Below are 23,638 nucleotides of genomic sequence, written 5' to 3'. Positions count from 1 at the left end.
ATGAGTGGACCCGGGGATGGAGAGGTAGCTCAGTGGTTAAGAGCGCTGACTGCTTTTCCAGAGGTCATGAGTTCAATTCCCAGCAACAACATGGTGGCTCACAACCATCTATAATCAGATCTGGTGCCTTCTTCTGGCCTGCAGACATACATGCAGTCAGAAAGCTATATGATGTATACGTAATAAATATTAAAAAAATAAATAAAGGGCTGGAGAGATGGCTTAGTGGTTAAGAGCACTGACTGCTCTTCCAGAGGTCCTGAGTTCAAATCCCAGCAACCACATGGTGGCTCACAACCATCTGTAATGGGACCTGTTGCCTTCTTCTGGTGTCTGAAGGCAGCTACAGTGTATTCATATACATGAAATAAATACTTTAAAAAATAAATAAATAAATAAATAAATAAATAAATAAATAAATAAAAAAGAGTGGACCCAGACGACAGTAGTAGATGCCTTGACTATGCTAGGACAGCAAGCCTCACTGTGACAAGCTTGCACCAGTCAGGACCTGCACTATAGGTATAACCCAGCTAAGGGAAGAGGCACGGGCACAGAGAGAAATTCAAGGTTTCCCTGGACAACTCAGATGAACCATGGTTCAAGACAAGCACAAAACAGGGCTTGAGTAACTCAGAAGAGCGGTGCCAGCCCAATGTATGCCTAGCCCTGAGCTCAGCAGCTGGCACCAAACCAGACCCGACTGTGATGTGGCTCTGCCTATTCTCAGAAGGCCCAGCCGGTCCTCACCTGCAGGGCCACCTTGTAGAGCTGGGTCATGGTGAGGATGGCCTTCTTTACCACATTCACGTTTTCATCCCGCAATAGCATGTTGAGGTTGGCGATCAGTTTTAGCAGCAGCTCAATGTCCCGCTTGCTGAGGGGTGGGGGAGAAAGAAGAGGTGGTCATATCATGTGGGCCTTGAGGTAGGAGGTGGGGACATGGCCCACAAGTCAAAACCTGAGGTGGAGGCGTCAGAATCTCTGTCAGCAGCGCCTATAGTAGTGGAAGATGCTGCTGAGGCCTCCATCATTGAGCTGCCCTGGGTCCTGAACATGGCTGGTCCTACAGTCTATAGTCCTTCATGAGACCAAGGTGGCTACATGAGTGGCAGCCAACGACTATCTGAGTGTGACCACGACATCATTATCTCCTCTGAGACACTCACTCCCAGCTTGGCTTCTACCTACCTATGTGGCTAGAGAGAACCTTGAGCTCCAGATCCTCCTGCCTCCACATGCAGTGTACTAGGATTTATCATATGCGACACTGTGGTGCTGGGGATGGAACCCATGGCTGTGCATATGCTAGGCCTGTGAGCCTGAGCCACACGTCCCAGATGGCTCCATCTTCACCTAACAGGGTCATTTTGGTGGCCAGTAAGAATGCAAGGCCTCCAGTAAAATCTGGGTCACTTTGGTGGCCAGTAAGAATGCAAGACCTCGGGGTAGAGCGCTTACCTAGGAAGCGCAAGGCCCTGGGTTCGGTCCCCAGCTCCGAAAAAAAGAACCAAAAAAAAAAAAAAGAATGCAAGGCCTCCAGTGAAATCTGGTTGAGGAACAAACATAAATTCCAATCTGATTCTAAACATCAGGTGCACCATTTAAATAATATGAAACATTACGCTGGGTGGTGGTGGCACACACACATTAATCCCAGCACTTGGGAGGCAGAGACAGATTGATCTCTCAGTTCAAGGCCAGCCTGGTCTACAGAGCACGTTGCAGGACAGCGAGGGCTACACATTGGAAAAAACGAAAAGCAAAAACAACCAAACAAACAAACAAAAATAAACAAAGTCACTAACAAAGAAGATCCAAAGCAGGAGCTGAAGAGATGGCTCAGCTGTTAACAGCACTGGCTGCAGGCCTAGGCCACGTGAGATGCTATCTCAGACAAACAACTGTGAGACGCTAGAACGCAGCAGGGCAGCGGGCAGCTCTGCTCCTCACTGTGTCTTCTGTATACTGGGATGCATCTGCTACACACACTATTTTTTGTGAACTCAGAAAATTTAGCACAATTTATGGCGACAAGCTACAATACCAGCCCTGGGGAGGCTGAGACCCCAGGGGCAGGGGTGCGTGTGTGACTACTCCAAGTTCAAAGTCATAGTGGGAACCTGTCTCCGATGGTTTTCCCAGTAAAACAGCTAGTGTGACAATGTGCACGCGGCAGTGAGACACAGGATAAACCATCCTAGGTCTACCCAGTCTACTCGGGAAACCCACTTGGTCTTCAAAGCCTAGTTTCTCTATTAAGCACATCAAGAAATGCATCAAAGCCTGCTGACGGCTCAACGACAAAGTAAATAAGACTCAAACTCCTGGCAGGCTAGGGGGGCAAGAAAAGGAGCAATTTATCTCCTCCCTCCCCTCACAGAGCTGAGAAGGAGGAGGGAGAGAGAGTGACCTCCCGAGTCACAGACAGGGTACCTGGCACATCTGAGGCTGCCATGGAGATCAACAGGCAAGGATTAGATGCCTTTACTCGCTCAACACTGCTATTGTCAGTCACCACCATTAGAACCAACCTCACTTGAGGCAGACACCAGGATAAGGAGGCCAGCAAGACATAGAGGCCCTGCTGTGAGGCTGACCTTCTACTGTGGAGATTTATCCAGGGAATTTCAAGTGGGGCACAGCAGCACCAAAGGCAGGAGCCAAGGGCAATGCTCTCCTGCGGTCACAGGTCAAGCAGAAGCAGACCAGCTATGAAGGTGTTTTGTGAGGCAGAGGTAGTGACAGGGCTAGAGGGAGGAAGGGTCAGGCAAATACTCAGCAGATCATCTAGCTATGTGCAAGGGGTAGACCAACAAGTGAGGTTGTGATTCCCCCAGGAAGACGCCTGCTTCAGAACCAGACCATGAGGCCAGGGATTGGGGCAAACTCCTGTTCCAGAAACAAGAAAACAGAGACAGGAGGACCAAAAAATGAAGGACATGATCTGCTACAGAGTGGGTTCCAGCATAGCCTGGGCTACATCTAAAAGCAAAACAAAAACTAGACTGATTGGTGATTTTAAAATAGTAAGGGGGTGGGAGGGGTGGAGTGGGCTAGAGAGATGGCTTAGCAGTTCAAAGTGCACACTGCTCTAGAAGACACTCTGAGTTCAATTCCCAGTACCCATGTCGTGTCAGCCTAGTGAAGAGAGCCTGGATGAGACGGTGGTTGAGACACGTGAACTGCTGCCTGAATTCTGAAAAGACAGCTGCTTTCTACAATCAAATCACCCATGAAGTGTTAGTTGAGAAGCATCCAGGGCTGCGATCCCACTTGGTGTGTGCTGGGGGACTCTGGGGGACACATGCCACCACACCCAAGCCCTCTCAATGATGCCCCATACCATGCCTCCTCGATGAAGCCAATGACAAACTTGCGCACTTCAGTGGACTTGTCTGCTTGGAAAGCGATGATCTCCTGTAATGTCAGAGGAAGACAGGTCAGGCCACACCAGGGAGCATCACCTCCCCTTCATCCTACCCTCAGGCTGGTCACTCACGTCCAGGAAGTTGTCAAGCAGGGTGGGGTCCTTGTTGATGATCAGCTCTTGGACCTATAAGTTTGAGGGAAGGAGGAACAGACATAAACCCAGGCCCCAAAGGCAGGCATGGTGGTTCTTTATAATGCTAGTACAAGGAAGGCTGAGGCAAGACTGTCATGGTATCAAGGCAGGCTAGACTATGGACTTCATGTAAAAAACTAAAAATTAAGGGCTAGCAAGATGGCTCAGTGGGCAAAGCATGACCTCTGCCAGCACAGGGACAGAGCATGGCTCTCTGAGCGTAGCTGCAGCTGCAGCACTTTGGAGGCAAAGGCAGATTCTCAGGGAACCCGGCTAGCTAGACTAAGGATCAGCAGGCTCTGGGTTCTACTGAAAGTCCCACTCCACCTCAGTAAGTGGAGGGTGACAGAGAAACATGTCAGCTTTGGGCCTCTAAAGACTGCACACATGACTGCATCTCATGCCAAGCAGCTAAGCACCTATACCATGTCAACAAGAACACATGTACACTAGACACAGAGAAAACGGTTCATTCAAATGCAGGAGGGGATACTGCTCAACAGTTAAGAGCTCTGGCTGCTCTTCTAGAGGATTAGGTTTGGTTCCCAGTACCCAGCTACAACCACCTATAACTCCAGTTCCTAGGGAACCCAATGCCCTCGTCTGGTCTTTGTCAGGGTTGTATGCATATGGTGCACTTACATGTAGGCAAAACAAAATAAAAAACACCTCAAATAGAGATAAATGCAAATGCAGTCTATGCAGACAGGAATAGGGACAAGTAGCAGTGGAGCCTCTGGCAGTCCTGACCCCAAGTCTCAAAGCTATGCTGTATGAGACTCTTATAGATGAATGTTCTCACAAGCCACCAGGAGGCTTCACTGTGCCCAGACATAGGGCAGGCCCTGGTCAATAGTGAGGACAGACATTCAGTTCTAGACACGGAGGGAGTTGGGCCTAGTGTCATGGGCCTGTGATCCCGGCTATTTGATGAGGCAAGAAGATTACGAGCTCAGCACCTGCCTCAGCTGCAGAGTGAGTGCAAAGCCCTCTGAGTGGACAACAAAGAATGCTTGTCAAAATAAACTCAGCCAGGCGTGGTGTTCCACGTCTTTAATCCCAGCACTTGGGAGCCAGAGGCAGGTGGATCTCTGTCAGTTCTGAGGCCAGCCTGGTCTACAGAGCGAGTTCCGGGACAGGGCTACACAGTGAAACCCTGTCTTGAAAAACTGAGTGAGTGAGTGAGTGAACACCCAGCATACCAAGGCTCAAGGCTCAATCCCTAGCATAAGAAAAGAAGAAAGAGGCAAAACCCTGGGGCTTCTGTCTTCTTGAGGTTCAGCCTCCTTCTACCTGTCCAGCAGTTCACCAAGGATTCACCTGTTTCCACCCCAAGAGCTGAGGTCACAGGCATGTGTGGCCATGCCCAACTTTTATATGGGTGCTGGGGATTTGAACCCAGAACCTTTTGCTTTCACAGTGAGCCATCGATACAGTCGCACACCACTCTCTTTGAAATAATACCTTCTCCCAGACATTGTTCTGGCAACCCAAAGCTGGTCCAAGACCTCAATGATACAACTGTAAATACTGCTAGGCAGCACCCTCACAATCACCCCACCATCAGCACGAACTGTAGAGCTCAGGAAGGACTGGCTCCTCTTGGCCATATGCTGACCAAGTGCAACCAGGGTCCCAACCTAGGCAGTGTGGTCCCGTCTTTATATTTTTTCTTCATGGTGCTGGGAAGATCCCAAGGATTTGGTGCTTGATAAACAGCAAAGTCTCTAAGTGAGCCACGTCATCAGCCCCTCACTGGGAACTCTAGGCAGGAGCTCTGCCACTGAGCTGTGCCTAGATGTGCTATCCAATGATCTCTGAACTCCATCTTGTTCAAGGAGCCCTATCCTTTTCTACTTCTGCACATGCTCTGGTGTTCTGCCTGTGTGTGGCTATGCCTTACATCTTCTCTTCCTCCAGCACTTAGTTCTGATGTCCACTTTCAGACTCTTCCTGACCCCTCCTCTAATTCTCTCTGCACAACAGCCTTGCCCATTCTAAGTCACCATTGTCCGTCCACCCTACTCATTGCAAAGAGGAAAGGCAACAAAGACAGGCACAGGTCTGCTGGTGAACCCCAGAATCCAAAGGCTACTTTGTCCAGTTGTTCAGAGTGGTCTCAGGCTCAGTCTGTAAACTGAGGTCTGCTGTGCTGTGCAGACACTCCAGCCCACCCCCGTCCTGTCCTGGATCGTGAGAAGCACTGACTGAGCTGCACAGCACTGCACTCTGGGGCACAGGTCACGTGTGAGTGCACGTGCAGGCATGAGTACGTCACAGCTGTAGTGAGCACAGCCATGTATGAGTGCATTGGAGGTGTGTGAGTGTATGTGTACAGGCATGTATGATTGCAGGCATGTGTGTCTGCAGGTGCTAGCAGTGCTCCCTCAGTGGCTCTGTCCCCAGGCCCTTGTCCTGCCCTCCCTGACCCTTACCCTTGCCTCACCTGTTTGAGCACTGTGATCTTTGAGTCATTGGTGATCAGCGCAGCCTGGTTCAGGAGATCTACCACCTGGAAGGTTGGAAGAACCAGGCGTTATGGCCAGCCTTGCTGGCCCAGGTCAATCCCTGCAGTCCTCCTGTTCTCTGCTGTCTGGACGGCATCGTTCGAAGCAGGAGTCCCACTTCCCCACTCCCAGCCCTGAAGCTACACTCACCCTTTCAGAAGTGGTCATGCCATCAATGCCTGGCCCTTCTTCTTGTGTGAAAAACTGTGATGCCACACTCCGGCGGGTGACACTGTCCCCGCTGCCGCTTGCCATGACTGCTGTCAGGTTCTCCCTGGAAAAGAAGGGAGTGAGTTTCTCTGTCCGGCCCTCCTCCCTCCTCTACAGTGGGTATGGCATGGCGTTTATGTCCACGTATAGGGAATACAGTGCTTCACATCTACTTCTTATTTTTTCCTTTAATATAGGGTTGGGCTGGTCTCAGACTGACTAGGTAGGCAGAGATGGCCATCAACTCCTGTTCCTTCTCTCTGTGCCTCCCAAGAGCTGGAATTACAGGTGTGCACAGCCACACGTGGTTGCAGGCCAGCTAGGGCTGCAGAGTCAGACTCCACACCACACCTCCAAAAAAGGTGTGTTGCTGCATGTCCTCCATCTCAACGATTGCAAGATGCAGATGCAGGTAGGTAGAAACCTCAGTGCAAGGCCAGCCTCACTTACACAGTGAGCTCAAAACTAGACAGTGCTATATCATACGCTCTCAGAAAAGGAAGGAAGGAGCAAAGAAGGAAGGAAACAGAAAGGGGGGGGAAAAGACTCATTACAATATATATCCTTAAGCCATTCCTTCTGTGAAAAGGGAAGAAAGAGAATTTCTATAATTATCACAAAACCAAACTGACAAAATCGTGAAATGACTCACAGACAAGGCCCCACATTTGCCATTACTTTTAGCAGCAAGCAGCATAATCCAACCATGCGTTCCTAAATAGGGAGGTGGGCTACAAAGACTATTACACACTACATGCTGAAGGACTCTGAAAGCTTTGCACAGCATGTGCAAGGCCCTGAGGGGCCTGGGCCTGATACTGGGATAAACAGACAAGCCAACGGATGGCCCAGCTATGGGAAACAACTAATAGGAGACCCAGGAAGGTGCACACACCTGTAATATTAACACTCTTGGGAGTCTGAGGCAGGAAAATTGTGAGGTCTAAACCAGCTGGGCAGCTAAGCAAGACCCTATTTCAAGAGAGGGGAGAAAGGAATGTGGAAGACCTCTACAGTGACTGTGCAGGGATCCTGTGAGCACCAGCAGGGAATGGTGATCTCCACAGCTTCCAGAAGTGGGGGGAAGGGGAGAGGAGAGAGAAGTAGGAGGAAAAGGAAGAGGAGGAAGAGGAGGAGAGGAGGAGGAGGAAGAAGAGGAGGTGGTGCTGGTGGGCGAGGCACTGGTGGGGCTGGGCACATTGCTCACTTGGTAGTCAATTGTTTGAAAAGCACAAAGCCCCATGCTCCATCCCCAGCACCACATCACCACAAACAAAAGATCAGTGTTCGTGTATCATACAGACCTTCTGGCTTGATAGGGAACCCAGGAGCTCTGGCTGCCAGGCAAGTGCTCTATCAATGAGCTACATCCCCAGGCAACTTTTTGCGGATTGGTTTTGAGACACAGTCTCCCTAAGTTGCCCAAGCTGCCAGTAAACTCATCTGAAGTCCAGGCAAGGCCTAGACCTTTGTAATCCTCCTGCCCCAGTCTCTTTCGCTAGCTGAATTACAGGTCTATGCCAACAAGCCTGGCTTAAGTCATCTCCAGATGACAGATGACCTAAAATACTCAGTTCAACATACTATGTAAATGTTGTTACATTGTATTGTTGAGGGACTGATGTAAAATTTTAGAGTCTACAAATGGTCAGTGTAAACCATTTTCCTGAATATTTCAATCTAAGATTGGCTGAATCCACTCATGTCAACAATGAAGACAGAGGGGTTACTGTCAACTTGTATATAAACTATTTCTATTTCACTTTTCTTGATACTGGAACTCAATCTATTTTTCTCCTTCCCTTCTTTCAACAGTTGCAAATCATATTTATTTATTTATTTATTTATTTATTTATTTATTTATTTTGCATACAGTGGTCTGCCTGGATGTTTGTCTGTAGGTCAGAAGAGGGCATCGGATCCCATTACAGATGGTTGTGAGCCACCATGTGGTTGCTGGGATTTGAACTCAGAACCTCTGGAAGAGCAGTCAGTGCTCTTAACCTCTGAGCCATCTCTCCAGCCCCCACAAATCATTTTATTATGTAAGTGTAATTAGTGATTCCTGCCAGACTTCCCATTGAGGAACAGTTGGGATGCTTGCAGTCTGGCTATCAGAAACATTAGCACTGTCTCCCCCCACTCCCCTCTTGGCAGTGCGCTCAGCAGTGAACTGCCACCAGGAAGTACGACTCTGTTACCCTAAAGAGTAGATCTTCGAGTGTTTTTTTCATTCATTCAACGAACATCAACTGAGCAACACCAGCGTGTAACCGGTGCTACCTGTGCTGGAAGGCAGGCACCAAGACACACCTTGTCCTCGCTTTCACAGAGCTTACGGTCAGGGACATCTTCAGAGAGCACACATATAAATCCCTAGTAACAAGTTCGACCACACGTGACGAAAAGGAAAGGCACGGGGACCTATGAGAGCCTTCAGCAGGCGGATTTGGGGAAGGAGAGGAACAGAGGCTTCGCAGGATACGTGACGTGGGGTGCCGAGCCCCCCAACCCCAAGGATGAAAGGGAGTTAGGCCGAAGGATAACAGCATGTTTCGAGGGCGGGGAGATTGGAGAGGAACAGCCTGTGCAAAGGCCCCGAGGTGGGGAGGCACATGGGCAGGCTGGGGAGGTGAAGGGCCAGTTGCAGCTGTGTGATGAGCGGGGGGATGAACCAGGACTCAGACTGGAGGCTGAGCAGGTCTGTGGGGCCCACGTTGGAACTTTGACTCCGGGGAACTGGGAAGCCAAGGAAGAGTCCAGAGCAGTGGGAAGAAGCAGGGGCCCGCGACCCCGCTGCTCCCGGCCTCCACCGAGGCCCTCCCCGCCGCTCGCGCCCCGGCCTTGTCAGCGCCCCTCCTCCCCTCACCCCAGGACCTCACGCCGCCACCCGCTCACCGCGGCTCCGGCCTCCGTCCCCCTCGCGCCCCCTCAGCAGCGCCTCTCCACAGACGCTGCCGCCGCCATCTTCCGCCCGCCGCCGTGACACAGCGCAGGCGCTGCACTAGTAGGGCCGCCGGGAAATGGAGTCCGACACCGCGGTCCGTCCCCGCCCCTAAGGCGTGCCGCGTCGGCAGCCGCCCGCCCTCCCCGGGCGTCCACCGGGGCGGCCGCCATTTCCGGCCTTCGAGCGCCATGCCTTCTGGGAAATGTAGTCCAAGCTGCGCAGGCGCCGGACGGAAATGGGAACGGAGGCTTCTGGGAAATGGAGTTCCCAGCGGTCCGGAGTCCATCTCCCTAGACGGCTGGCTGACGTTAGAGCAGAGAGTGCTGTGAGTGGAGCTTCTGGGTCTTGGAGGAGATCTGGTGCCTTAATGGGTCTAAGCAGAAGCCCTGAGCCTTTCCACCGCCGACCCTGACCCTGTATGGAACCTACAACATTTGCAGTCGTCAAAAGCCTCAGTCTTCCCGTCTGTCCAATGGGAATGTGGTTTCAAGAATCCCTGCGGGCTACTTACGGTGTCGGTGTCTGTCGTATAGGACTTGTGGAATCCTGAGCTCTGTCAGCCTCCTTTCTTTCGTGGAGGACATGCGGGGCTCTGGAGTTTCCCTCTGTTAGATGGTGACGATGAAACACTTGGAGGCTAAAAGATTCCCCAGCTCCTGCGTTGTAGCTCTAGGGCTTTGGGGATCAGTAGGATGTGGCTCTCCATCCTACCCCTTGTAGTTCCCCACTCTTCACCCCATCGCTTAACTTCCAGGTGCCAGGACCGAGGATCCCGGTGCCTGAGGTCTCTCTTCTTGCGATCCCGCAGGGGGCGCCCCAATCCGAGCGCGCCGCCCTCGGGGAGGCGGGAGGGGGGAGCCTGGGGCGGGCCAGGGAGGGGGTGTCCCGGCTATAAAAAGTGGCTGCCTCCCAAGGCGCCTGGGCCAGCGGGACTCCCGGGCTGTATGCCTCAGGTCTGAACTCGGGGCGAGTGCCCGTAGAGAGACCGAAGCGCTCGGTTCCCCCGGGGGGACCGCAGCCTGGGCGTGTGGGGGCACAGGCCCGGGGGATGCTGGGCTCAGTGAAGATGGAGGCCCATGACCTGGCCGAGTGGAGCTACTACCCGGAGGCGGGCGAGGTGTGTCCTCGGGGATGGCGGAGCGGGAAATGGGGGGCAGGTGTGGGGCTGCGTGCTTAAATGGGAGCAGGGGCTGTGGTGTGGGCCCAGGTGGGAGCCACAGACCTGAGAACAGAGTCTAGGTGTGGGAGTCGGGGATAGGCGGGCAAGGCTTGGGAGAAGGATTTAGATAGCAGATCCATGCGATGGCTTGCCTCCAACGAAAGAAAAGGGTAGCAATGAAACCTTGAGGCTACGCTTGAAAGGTGTTAAGACCCTGTGTTCCAGTGAACAAATTGGAGGTGGGAATCGGAGCTCTAGGATAGAGCGATAGAAGCTGGGGGACCTCGAGAAGTGAGCTTCATAGTAGAGAGGAGAAATCCCGGGACTAAGAGGGGTTGGGAGTCCGCGGTAAGGAGCAGTCTGTGGCGGAATTCAGGATTTGAAGACAGAGGTGGGGGCACTTTGTGCGGTTAGGGTCAGAATTGAGATTCAGGGATAAAGATGAGCTGGAGAGCTAAAGTAGGGGCAGAAATCGGGTGGCCAGGGGGTCCTTTTGAGGAATCTAATGTAACAGGTGGCTTGGGTAGACCTCAGATGACGTCAGCCTTGGAAAATCAGACGACACGGGGATCCACATCTGTGTGGTAGGAGTCAGTCATCCTTACCCCGACCCTCAGCAGGGACTCCCTTCAGATTGTACACCATCTAGTAGTCATTGGTAGATTTACATTAATTCCTTCACCCCAACAAATGAAAGTTCCTCTTCACGTCTAACTCCCGTTTGTCCGATCGCAAGGACTCCTGCTTTGTTCACGCACCCTGTAATCCCTATTGTGATGGTGGGAAGAAGGACATGAGGTTCTGGACCTATAGTTCCTAACAGCTTAAAGTGGAGGTGAGATGTTGGAATGGTTGGGCTCTTCAATGAGTCAAGCTTTAGCTGTTGAGGGAGGTGGCTAGGGTCTGTATTTCCAAGTCGTGGAATTGGACTCCTGGATCCCTAAGGGTAGCCGGCTGTGGATTTGGCGATGCGCCCGGGAGGGGCCAGTCCTGGGTCTGGGTAGGTGTGAGGTGGGGCAGAGCTGACCGGGAAGGAATTGGGAGTGTGGAGAGGTGGAAAGGGAGTGGGCTGGAGGTGTTGGTGACTTAGTAGGAAAGGCAGAGGCCAGGGTGGTATGTGGAGGTTCTCAGGTAATTGGGAGTTTGAGAATTGGATTTAAGAGAGTTGGTCCTTCCCGAGACACATCTGAAGTTTGTTGAGGGATCTAGGGAGGAAAGGCTAAAATTTGGGAGTATATGTGAATGCTCCCCGACCCCCAGTTGAGGAGACAGAAATTGACAGACCAGTTCTGGTTCTGCAGGCCTGTGTATCTAGCATTTGAGAAGCTGAGGCAGGAGGATGACAAGTTTTAAGGTCAGCTACATAGCAAGCTTGACCCACAGAATGAGACCTTGGGAAAGGGGGAGCTAGGCGAGGGCCAGCTTAAATGTAATTTTTGGAAGGATTAACAAAAGGAAAGAATGGAATGGTTTGTAGCCAAAGTCTGGTGTCCCCCACTTCCTTTTAGTCTGAAGGTGCCCCCGGGTTCCTTCTGCCGGGCACCTGCACTGCACCAACAGCAACAGCTCCCAGCAGGAAGAGAGCCCACCTCTCTCCTTGCTCCTGAGAACAATGGGTGGGCTGCATTCCTCTGGGACTAAGAATGAGCAAGACCATGCCACAAAAAAGCAAAGCAAAACAAAACCCTCAACATTTTCTTGTCCATTAATTGCTTCTGCTGGTGGGAGCAAGGTTGATACCTTGTGTCTTCCTCTGGCTCAACGGCTCTTGGAAATTGAGCATCCTGGAGTAACCCCATGGGACCTTAAGCTCTTACACATCATCTGCCCTACCCATTGCAGAGAAGGGCAGTAGGGTACCTTGCAGTATGTTGGGGTTCACAGGTTGGTTCTGGAACCGGAACGACATTAGGCTTCTTCCACTAACACACACTTCTCCAGAAATAATAAGGAAACAAAAAGGGAGAAATCCCAGCCTCCTAGGTGGGGAGGCAGGTCCCTTGAGGGCTTCCCCCCCACTCTCAGCCACACCCTGAGGGAGGGGAGATCCGGTTCAGACCCGGACTTCAGAGGTTCATCCCAGCCACGGGGCGTGGGAAAGCCTAGGGTGGATGAGAGCAGCTGGAGTGCTTGAGGTCAGACCTCAAGAAGGACTTCCGGGTGGGTGGGGAGTCAGAAAAGGAAAAGCCTGGTGTCCTAAGGTTGGAGAAGTGGAGTGAGGTGCCAAGGGATCAAGAGACTCTGTGGAACCCCCTGAGGCCAACACTTTACCTTTAGAACAGCAGGGGCAGAAACAGCCAACCAGGGTGGGAAGATCAGCGCATGGGGGAGCGCAGGAACCAGGCTCCTGGAGAGATGGCTATATGAAGAATTACTGAGCTGTGCTGCAGACAAGGGGAGTGGGGGAAGGGAGGAAGAGAATGCCAAGGAGGGGAAACTGAGGCAAAGGGAGGCGGTGGCAAGCAAGCGCTAGGTGGGAGAGGAAAGAGGTGGCTAGGGAGGGAGGTAGACACCGTGAGGGGAGGGTTAGAGTTAGGGTCCCAGATACAGGATACAGACAGAGGGAGAGTCGGGGAGGTGGTAAACACTGTTAATCCCAGCACTAGGGAGGGGGAGGCAGATTGCTACACAGTTGAAGGCGGCCAGGGCAGTATAGCAAGATCCTGTGTCAGAAGGGGGGGGGGGGAGGGAAGAAGACTGTGAGAGAACAAACAGAAAACTGCTTACAGAGCCCTGTGTAGCGACAACACCTGTAAAGTCCGCATTTGAGAGGTGGGGGCAGGAGGGGCAGGCCATTCTTGGCGGCTAGAAGGAGCTTCCTGTGGTTGCTAGAGAGGAGGGAGAGAGAGGGTCGGCTTCGGAGTTAAGAGTACCAGGCTGAGTTCCGACGATGAGATGATTCAACATCCACGTTGGGCAGCTCACACCTGCTTGTAACTCCCAATCCAGAGGGTCTGAAACCGTCTTCTGGGCTTCCCCAGCACCCACACTCACTTGTAGATATTCATATAAGGAAAAAAAAAATTTTAAAGCAATTGGTGGGGTTGGGGATTTAGCTCAGTGGTAGAGCGCTTGCCTAGCAAGCACAAGGCCCTGGGTTCAGTCCTCAGCTCCAGGAAAAAAAACAAAAACAAAACAAAAACAAAAATAGCAGTCGGTGGGTTGGGGATTTAGCTCAGTGGTAGAGTGCTTGCCTAGGAAGCACAAGGCCCTGGGTTCGGTCCCCAGCTCCAGAAAAAAAGAACCCCCCCCCCCAAAAAAAATAGCGGTCGGGGCCTAGGCTGGAGCGCAGTTGGTGAAATGCTTGCTTGGTATGCAGGCAGCCCAGGCTTCAGTCCCCAGCATGGTAGAAACCTACCGTGCTGGCCCGTGCTTGTAATCTCTGCCCTTGGGTGGTAGCCACAGAAATCAGGAGTTGGAAGTTAGCCTAGGTTAGCTCAAGGCTAGCCTGGGCTTCTTGCCACTCTTGTCCAAGAGAAGGCGAAATAAGCTACCCGGAGAGACTGATGAAGGTGGTTGTCACCTGTCTGTGACTCCCTAAGCTGTTCTAGCAGGTTCCTTTGTTTGTTGGGCCTCTAGTCCAGCTAATGCTCGAAGTGTCAGAAAACCAGAAATTAGGTGGTTCCCAGTCAGTCACCACCAAGTCTAAGATCCCTGCCAATGCAACGAGACCCCACCTGGGAGTTGGCAGGGAGGACGGAGGACAGTGGGCAGACAGGGCAGGTATACCTACAAGAAAAGAACCATCTGATAGGTGTAATGTTTTCCATTACCCTCTGGATCACTGACTCACCACTAGATGGTTAGCTCTACAAGTGTGGACCCTTGTGACTGCCTTGACCACAGGACACTGGTAGGGCCCAGGTTCTAGACTCTCAAAATTCTTCCTCTTCCCCTGACAACTTCTCTGTGCCATAGCTGGCTCAGCTGGGAATCATAAATGGGAATCATAGCACCTCTCAAGCAAGGGGAAATAGCTTGTAGCGTCCCGCCCCTGCCTAGAATCCCCCACTGAGGGGCTGGGGGCGTGGCTCAGTGGTAGAGCCCCTGCCTGGAATCCCCCAGTGAGGGGTTGGGGACATGGCCTAGTGGTAGAGTCCCTGCCTAGTATGTGTAATTCTGGGATTCAAGCCTCAGCATCAACCAGGAAACAGTGTCACAGTAATAGCACACACAGGTTGGTAAGGATTACAGATAGTACCCGTGAAATGCTTGTGTAAGTTCCTGGCACAGTGTGGCTGGTGAACAAGTGCCTGTTATCAGTATGGTGGTCCATACCTGTAATCCACGCACTAGGGAGCCTGAGGTTGCTGTAGAAGGACTAGAGGCCAACACGGACTGCACTGCAAGACCCTGCCTTAAAAAAGGCAGTTTAAAAAAAAAAAACAACCCTCTAGAGCAGCTGAAAATTATACAGATGCTGACTTATATACCACAAAAACTATTTCAGTGTATAACCCAGAGTGTTCCTCAGTGCCCACGGGCCCTCCTGCCCTGGGCTCTAGAGCAGCAGGATCACAGGTGTGAGCCCCCACGGCGTGCCTGAGGGTGGTTCTGGAAGGCACAGCAGCGTGCCATGTCGAACTGAGCTAAGAGGCACCTGTTCCCCTGTGTGAATATTTCTGAAAATGGGGCACACCCATAAATGTTTGCCTTGTATGCATGCATATGCGTGTATGTTTCTCTGGGTGTGCATGCACACATTCGTGCATGGGTTTGTGTGCATGTGTGTGTGCTTGAGTATTTGGGGGAGGGGGGGTATCCCACGCAAATGCAATTGGAGATCCCAAATGCAATTGGAGATCTGAAGACAACTTGCAGAAGAAGAGATCTGGTGCCCTCGTCTGGCTCCATGGCCACCAGGCACTCACATGGCGTATACACACACATGCAGACAAAACAATAATATGCATAAAATCTAAAAAGAAGAGCAAGGGAAAAAAAACCATGGATTTTGTTATGCAAGTCAATTTTTTTTTTAGCTGACTTGGCTAATTTGGATTGGTTTCTCAATTATTTTCAAATCAAATAATTGATTTCTCAATTTTATTGTTCTCAGAACCTCATTTTTTTTTATTTTATTGAGACAGGGTTTTTCTGTGTAGCTCTGGCTATCCTGGAACTAACTCTGTAGACCAGGCTGGCCTCAAACTCAGAGATCCTCTTGCCTCTGTCTCCTGCGTGCCAGAATGAAAGGCGTGTGCGCCACCACTGTCCGGCTTTCTCTTTCCTTTTTAGGTATGCAGCCATGGCTGGTCTGGAAGTTGTCATGTAGACCAGGTTGGCCTTGAATGCCTGTGTCAGCCTCCTGAATGTCAGGGTTCTCTTCTCGCCAGGCACCACTATGCCAAGCAACGAGACATTTAAAACCCATTTTTATGACATTTTAAAAATTATTTGTAATTATGCATATGAGTGTGATTATGAACACATCAGGGCAGGTGCTCAAAAGGCTAGAGGTGTCAGGTCTCTTGGGGCTAGAATTATAGGCAGCTGTGAGGTACCTGGTGGGTGCTGGGAACTGACCTCTGTCTTTGGGAAGAGCAGTGGTTGCTCTTTAACTACTGAGCCATCTCTCCAGCCCTCAAACTCTTTCCGCTATTAAAAATGTTTTGAAGCTGAGCCGTGCTAGTGCCCGCCTTTAATCCCAGCACTCGGGAGGCAGAGGCAGGCAGATCTCCTTGAGCTCAAGGCCAGCCTGGTCTACAGGGCAAGTTCAAGGACAGTGTTTTCCTGTCTGAAAAAACAACATACACACCCCCAAAAAGAAAAAAAAATTACAGACCCCAGAGGATTTCATGTTTGTTTGTTTGTTGAGACAGAGTCTTGCTAGGTAGCCCCCTGCCTCTCCCTGCCCACTGTTAGGACTGCAGTCTCGTGCCCGTTCACTGTCCCAGTTCCTTTTGGTCTGGTATCTGTCCATTGATAATTGTTGTGTTCAAAAGTAAAACTTTAAAATGTTTTAAAAAATGCATTAATGTAGTTTAAAACCTTATTTATTTACATTTATTTATTATTTATTGTATATGTATATGATCACACAAGCGCCAAGTGCATATGTAGCCAGCAGCAGACGACTGTCAAAAGCCAGTTCTCTCCTCCCATCAGGTCCTGAGGACTGAACTTGTGTTCTTGGGCTTTACCCACCAAGCCATTTGCTGGCCCCTAATTTAAAGTAGTACTCATTTGCTAGTGTAGCTAAGGGGCTTCAGAAGCTGTTTAAAGGGGATCGTGAGTTCGAGAGGGCCTAAGCTGCACACTGAGGCTTCGTCTCAAACACAAACAAATCTAGCTTAATGGGAAAAGGGACACTGCCTTCCACTTTCGCCACACCACAGGCAGAACGTAAGTAGGTGGTAGACCTTTGGTCTATTGCAATAGCAGATGTTGCAGATCAATGAAAAACCTGTAGTACTCTCATAAGAAAGAGGGTACAAAAGGTTGATGAAAATCTGTCTCTTTAGGAGAGTGAATGGGGGCTTCCTGTATGCTAGGTAGGCAATTTACCACTTAGCCACGCCCCCAGCCCCTCCCTGGGGATTCTAGGCAGGGGCTCTACCACTGAGCCACCTCCCTAGTCCTTCTTTTAGTTATTTTGTGACACTATCCAAATAAGTTATTCAAGTTGTCCTGGAAGTCTCTCTGAAGCTTAGGCTGGTCTTGAACTTGTATCATTAGCCACCCACATAGCTGTACCACCACACCTGGTAGAACTGATACTTCAGTGTGATTTTGAAAATGCCCTTGCTTGGCACTGGTAGCACAGCCTTTAATCCCAGCACAGCCTTTAATCCTTGTGAGGCAGAAGCAGACGATCTAGGTGAGACCCTGTCTGCCTCGAAAATACAGAAAGTCAAAAACAAAACAAACAAAAACAAAAAGGAAAAAAAGAAAAGGGAAATTAATCTAGTGGATACCCTAAAAAGAATCTAAGATTAATGAGTGCATTTTTAAGACTTTTTTTAAGTTTTACTCTTGAATACAATAATTATCAATAGACAGGGTATCTTAGACTATCTACAGTTGGAAAACTGTGTTCCAATATGACCCTGAAGGTATAGAAGGAGACAGAGCCCTAGAGTGCAAGCAGGGGACAGGACATGGGCAAGTAGCTACCTCGGAAGCGACTTAATGATGGACGGGACTCATGGAAAAGGTTAGGCAAGCAGGTGGGCTGGATATTCCAGCCCACACCTGTATACCCAGCTGTTGGAAGATGGAGACAGATCAGGAATTCAAAGTCACCCCTGGATTACATAGTGAGTTTGAGGCTAGCTTGGACTAGATGAGACTATCTGTAAAGTCATCCGTAGACCTGTACTCGAGAGCTCCTTTGCTGAGCGGTAGAGTGCGAGCCCACTGATGTATCTGTCTCTCTCCCTCCAGGTGTATTCTCCAGTGAATCCTGTGCCCACCATGGCCCCTCTCAACTCCTACATGTCCTTGAACCCTCTCAGCTCTCCCTACCCTCCCGGAGGGCTTCAGGCCTCCCCTCTGCCTACAGGACCCCTGGCACCCCCAGCCCCCACCGCTCCCCTGGGGCCCACCTTCCCAGGCCTGGGCGCAGGCAGCGGCACCGGAGGCAGTGCTTCCGGGTATGGCGCCCCAGGGCCCGGGCTTGTACACGGAAAGGAAATGGCCAAGGGGTACCGGCGGCCACTGGCTCATGCCAAACCACCTTATTCCTACATCTCTCTCATCACCATGGCTATCCAGCAGGCACCAGGCAAGATGCTGACCCTGAGTGAAATCTACCAATGGATCATGGACCTCTTCCCGTACTACCGGGAGAACCAGCAACGTTGGCAGAACTCCATCCGGCACTCGCTGTCCTTCAATGACTGCTTCGTCAAGGTGGCACGCTCCCCAGACAAACCGGGCAAAGGCTCCTACTGGGCCTTGCATCCCAGCTCCGGGAACATGTTTGAGAACGGCTGCTATCTCCGCCGTCAGAAGCGCTTCAAGCTGGAGGAGAAGGCAAAGAAAGGAAACAGTGCCACATCCGCCACCAGGAATGGAACAGTGGGGTCAGCCACCTCTGCCACCACTACAGCTGCCACTGCAGTCACTTCCCCGGCTCAGCCCCAGCCTACGCCGCCGTCTGAGCCCGAGGCCCAGAGTGGGGAAGATGTGGGGGGTCTGGACTGCGCCTCGCCTCCTTCATCCGCACCCTATTTCACTGGCCTGGAGCTCCCAGGGGAACTGAAGTTGGATGCGCCCTACAACTTCAACCACCCTTTCTCTATCAACAACCTGATGTCAGAACAGACATCAACACCTTCCAAACTAGATGTGGGGTTTGGGGGCTACGGTGCTGAGAGTGGGGAACCTGGGGTCTACTACCAGAGCCTCTATTCCCGCTCTCTGCTCAATGCATCCTAGCGGCGCAACTGGGAGAAATGCGGTGATGGGGGTTTGCTGTGACAGATGACCGGTTCTTCGGCCCTGATCTTTCTGGTTACACTCTGCTTGTCCAGTTAATTAACATCGTATTTGGTTTATTACTGTGATATGACCCATTGGCTACTGTGGTAACTGCATGGACTCTTCGGTGGGCCTAGGGTTGGGGTATTGTGAAGGCAGATGCATTTGGGAGTGTTACGAAGGTGGCCATGTCGGACATACCGTGAAGGCAGTTAGACTGGTGTACTATAAAAGCTGCATGTTAAGTGAGTGATCCACTGGGTGCCTGATGGCCGCGATGTCGGAGGACATATTGTTTGGCCCTTCGGATGCTGCGATGGACATCTTGATTGACCTTTTGAATGTGTGACAGTCACACCGTGTCAGCCACATCTTCTTTGGCCCATTGTATCCAGGGATCACCTTTTTTTTTTTTTTTCTTTTTTGGCAGACTTCTTGGTACAGCAGATACCAAGTTGACCACCATGTCTTTTTTTTGACATTCTGGATGCATGGAAGGTCACCTTATTGACAAGGTGACATCTCGACATGCTGTTATGCACCAAGTTGGTGACCACAGGCCTGCTGTCACCATCTCCTTGGTGGGGGTTGGATGAGGGGTAGAGGTGAGCAGACCCTGTGACTTCTCTGAAGGCCATCCCCACCCCTGCCCATGAGAAGGGCTAGTGTGGGTGTAGGGGGTTCCTACTGACGTCAAGTTCTTGTATGGGGCTTGGGGTACTGCCTGTGTTTGACCATTAAAACGGCACCGTCTCCGTCTCCTGGTGTCTTTTTCTTGGCGGACCCTGTGAGGCTCAAACACCTAAATGTGTGTTCCCCTGTGCCCTTCTTCATATCCCAGGGAGCTGGTGGCCTCTGTGGGGGAAGGGCTGGGGGGGGGGGAAGCAGCAATGTGACCTTTGGCTCTTTGTTGTCCCTGACCCCAAGGACAGTTTGTTCATAGATAGCAGCCCCCGCAGTAGTGGGGCCAGAGCAGCCAGGGAGGAGGTGGCTTTGCAGTGACCAAGGCCATCGCCCCTCCCCCACCTTGCAGACACACACACACACACACACACACACACACACACACACACCCCACACACACATACCTGGAGCTCTAAGGGTACAGAAACTATAGGCTATTCAATTTGGGGGAAGGGAAAACAATGCTAGACTTGAGACTTGAAGGGGGGTGTGTGTGTGTGTGTGTGTGTGTGTGTGTGTGTGTGTGTGTGAGAGAGAGAGAGAGAGAGAGAGAGAAGAGAGAGAATTTTTATTTTATTTACTTATTTGTTTTTGAAAGAGGGTCTCATATTCTGAGATGCTGGAACTCACAGCAATTCCCCTGCCTCTGCCTTCATGCTGAGGATTACAGGGGTGTACACCTGGTCTTCACCGATTTATTCTGGTGTATTCAGTGCTGGGGCCAGAACCCAGAGACCAGAGCATGCTAGGCAATCACTTACCTATGGAGCTAGGTCCACTCTTGTCAGTCTTTCTAGTCACCCACACTCTGGCCCCTCCTTGGCTCTCTTCTTTGGCCTCCCTCTCCGGGTTCAGAGTTTCCGCCTCTACCTGCCGCCTGGCAGGCGGGTCCCTCTATTTCTGTCGCAGTCCCGCCTTGCCCGGGCCGCGTGTCACCCCCGCCCCCTGCCTTGCTGGCTCCCAGTTGTCAGCCGTCCCACCAGGCTGGCTGTCCTGGGGAATTCCTCCCGGTTCCTGGAAAAAACAACTGGGGCCGAGAGAAAGGCCCTCAGTCTCCCCGGGTCCCGGCCCTCCCCCGGGCCTGGGGGTCGCCGGCCCGAAGCAGGAAGCCCTGCGGTTTCTGGCTTCTCCCCGGCGGCCTCCGGATCTGGCCCCCGCCCCCCTCCCCGCCCCCCCGGGCCAACAGCCCAAATATTATTCCGCAGGAGGAGTCGGTGGTGGCGGGAGGAGGCCCGGGTTGAAAGAGGCTTTCAGGGCAGCCAGGCCTGGGGCTTCCTGTCCCCAGGCTCGGGCCTCAGGCTGCCCCACTGGGGACCTCAGGTGGCCTGAGAGGCGGGGTGTTGTTGTAGGGTCCTTAGGGGAGGGTGGGGCCATCTGTAGGGGTTTCTGGTGGCCACCAGCTCGCCTGGCCTCGCCTGGCGTGGGCAGGTGTGACCCCCCCACCCCAGGGACAGCCGGCTAATGTCCAGCGTGGAAAAGTACCACCATCAGACGTGGGACGTGTGGACAGACAGGAGGACCCTATGAGGGATGATGGGTCGTTGGATTAGGGGGAGGCATAGGAATATAGAGAGGGCTGGGCTGTGGGGTTCACGTGACATAGTCTAAGGAAAAGACTTGTGGGTGGGAAACTGAGGCTAGGGGCCTGGGTCCCAGCTTGAGCACGGTGGAGGGGGGGCGGGGGGAGCTATATACTTGGGAGACTTTGAGGTAAGGTAATGACCATAGAAATGGCCCCAGATGTTGGGCCCACACCCGTGGTCTCAGCACTTGGGAAGCATAGGCAGGAATGTTTGCCGGCCAACCTAGGCTACATAGCTACATAGAGTGTCTGCCTCTTAAACAAGAAAACTTGACAAGTAATGAGTAATTTGAATACTCCCTTTCTAGGGCCCTTTACTTTATTACTGGCAAAAACTGAGGTAAGGTGCTGGCTTGACTTGCTCAAGGTCACACAACGTGTGTATGTGTGTGTGTGTGGGGGGGGGCTCCCAGGAAGGTCATCTGGCTCTGACTCAGTCCCCTGGACCTCCACCGTTCTAGAGAATAGTCACTTCCTGTCACAATTTGGTATGGTAGGAGCCTCACCCACAAAAGTTCACAGGTGTGTATGTGAATGGGTGTCTGTGTGTATGTATATGTGTATGTATGTGGTTGTATGAGTGTATGTATGAGTATGCATATGTATATGTGTATGTATGAATGTGTATGTATGTGTGTATGTGAGTGTGTATGTATGTGATTGTATGTAATGAGTGTGTGTATGTGTGTATGTATGATTGTATGTGATTATATATGTGTGTATATGAGGGTGTGTGTGTGTTCAGGTCATGTTTGTCACACAGCTCTTTACATTTCTTAGTGTCATTTTGATACTGCTTCTCTGCTGTTCTGCGTGCGACGGGTGTCTTTTAGCATTTCAGTGTGTGCTTCTGTATCTTGGTCTGTCACTTGTCATCGCGTCTGTCACTGGGCCCATGCATAACGGCACCTTTACGTGTCACTCTTCTGTGTGTAACATTGTGTCTCTGTCCCTCAGACTTGCACATCTGCCTATATTGGTCACTGTGTGTCACTGTGTCTGTCCACGAATGTGTCACCATCTACCCTGGTGCCGCTGTGTGTTACTCACCACTCAGGCCACAGGTGGGCGTGTCGGGCCCACTGGTGCCAGGACTGCGGCCCGACCCAGCCCAGCCTACCCTGGCTGCTGTGGTCCAGGCTGGACGCCTGTTTGCCATGCCTGCCTCAGGTAAACAGGAGGATCCGGAGGGCCAGGGCACCTCCCTCACCTCTGCTCCCTTCTCTTAGGGCTGCTCCCGGCCCAGCTGGATCACAGCCCACTGACGTGCCCCCAGCCACCCTGGACTCACAGACCTAGTCTTGGCCTCAGCTCTCTGTTTGCCTGTCTGTCTCTCTGTCTCTCTCTGAGGTAGTGCTTCTCAACCTTTCTAATGCTGTGACCCCTTATATGGTGGTGACCCCCAACCATAATAATTTCGCTGTTGCTTCATAGCTGTAATTTTACTACTTTCATGTAAATATCTGATATTTAGATGCAGATGTTGTAAGTATCTGATGTGCAGATGACCTTAGGTGACTCCCGGGAAAAGGTCATTTGACCCCCTCATGGGGTCTCGACCCACAGATTGAGAACCATTGCTCTAGGCGCTTATGCTAGGCTTCCAGTTCCCTCTGAAGCTGAGGGTGGCCTTGGATGACCCCTTCTCCTTTTTCTACCTCCATACTGCTGCCATTACGGGCATGAGCCACCATGCCCAGCTTCTGAGGTGTTGTGTATTGAACCCAGCACTTCTTGCCAAGGGAACTATGTGCCTGACCCTAGTCTTTTTTTTTTTTTTTTTTTTTTAATTTATCTGTTTTAGTGGAATGAGGGAGGTTTTTTTTTTTTTCTCTTTCTTTCTTTCTTTCTTTTTTTTTTTTTTTCAGATATATAGCCCAGGCTGGTCTCAAACTCACTTTGTAGCCAAGGATGGCTCTGAACTCTTTTTTTTTGGTTCTTTTTTTCAGAGCTGGGGACCGAACCCAGGGCCTTGTGCTTCCTAGGCAAGCGCTCTACCACTGAGCTAAATCCCCAACCCGGCTCTGAACTCTTGTCCCTCCTAACTTCACTTCCCAGGTGCTGGGGTGACAGGCCACCACAGACCCGTGCCCCCTGTATTTTAATCTCTTGGTATCTTTCTGTACCTGCTTCCTTTTGCCTGCCTTTTCATGGCTCTGGCTCTCCCTGCCATCTCTTCACCTTGCTGTTGGCCTTTCTCCTTCCTTTCTTGTCCGTTGTTTCTCAGATCTGTCTCCAACTTCTTTCCAACTCTGGGGTCACCATGGAAGCATCTCCCACCCCACTTGGTTCGAGGCTTGGCCACAGTGGCAGCCTGTGCTGTGCCTTGGCCCTTCAGGGACAGAGCAGGCCCCCAGTCTCTGCCCCAGTCCGCTGGTATATATAAAAAGGTATATGCACATCTTATTTATATCTGTATGGGGGCAGGAGGGGCAGACACTGGGGCCTTTGTGTAGTCACAGCCTGGTGCCTGCCTGCGAGACACTCCTCTTTTCGTTCCTGCTACCCGCCTCTATTCCGACCCCCCCCCCCCCACACACACAAAGGTTCCTGTGGGGGC

The 23,638-nt window shown here is 51.6% G+C and overlaps 2 protein-coding genes across 3 annotated transcripts in view; one reads left to right on the top strand and one right to left on the bottom strand.

Annotated features, from left to right (window-relative positions):
- Nucleotides 1-9,271, bottom strand: part of Sympk (symplekin scaffold protein) — a 28,275-nt gene extending 19,004 nt beyond the window's left edge. Inside the window, 6 exon segments of the mRNA NM_001415786.1 lie at nucleotides 751-877; nucleotides 3,347-3,420; nucleotides 3,503-3,556; nucleotides 6,012-6,077; nucleotides 6,223-6,346; nucleotides 9,181-9,271. Of these exon segments, the coding sequence (NP_001402715.1) occupies nucleotides 751-877; nucleotides 3,347-3,420; nucleotides 3,503-3,556; nucleotides 6,012-6,077; nucleotides 6,223-6,327 (426 nt within the window). The 5' untranslated portion in view covers nucleotides 6,328-6,346; nucleotides 9,181-9,271.
- On the top strand, nucleotides 9,197-19,571 carry Foxa3 (forkhead box A3). Of its 2 annotated transcripts, none has more exon segments than NM_001433737.1 (2): nucleotides 9,197-9,554; nucleotides 17,775-19,571. In NM_001433737.1, coding segments are annotated over 2 exon segments (1,086 nt in total). In that variant the 5' UTR covers nucleotides 9,197-9,464; the 3' UTR covers nucleotides 18,771-19,571.
- Nucleotides 19,572-23,638: the final 4,067 nt, after the last annotated feature.

The sequence above is a fragment of the Rattus norvegicus genome, chromosome 1 (assembly GCF_021556685.1).
Source record: "Rattus norvegicus strain SHRSP/BbbUtx chromosome 1, alternate assembly SHRSP_T2T, whole genome shotgun sequence".
NCBI classification, from domain to species: Eukaryota; Metazoa; Chordata; class Mammalia; order Rodentia; family Muridae; genus Rattus; species Rattus norvegicus.
Note: the sequence above shows the minus strand (reverse complement) of the source record. Positions and strands in the feature narration are given on the sequence as shown.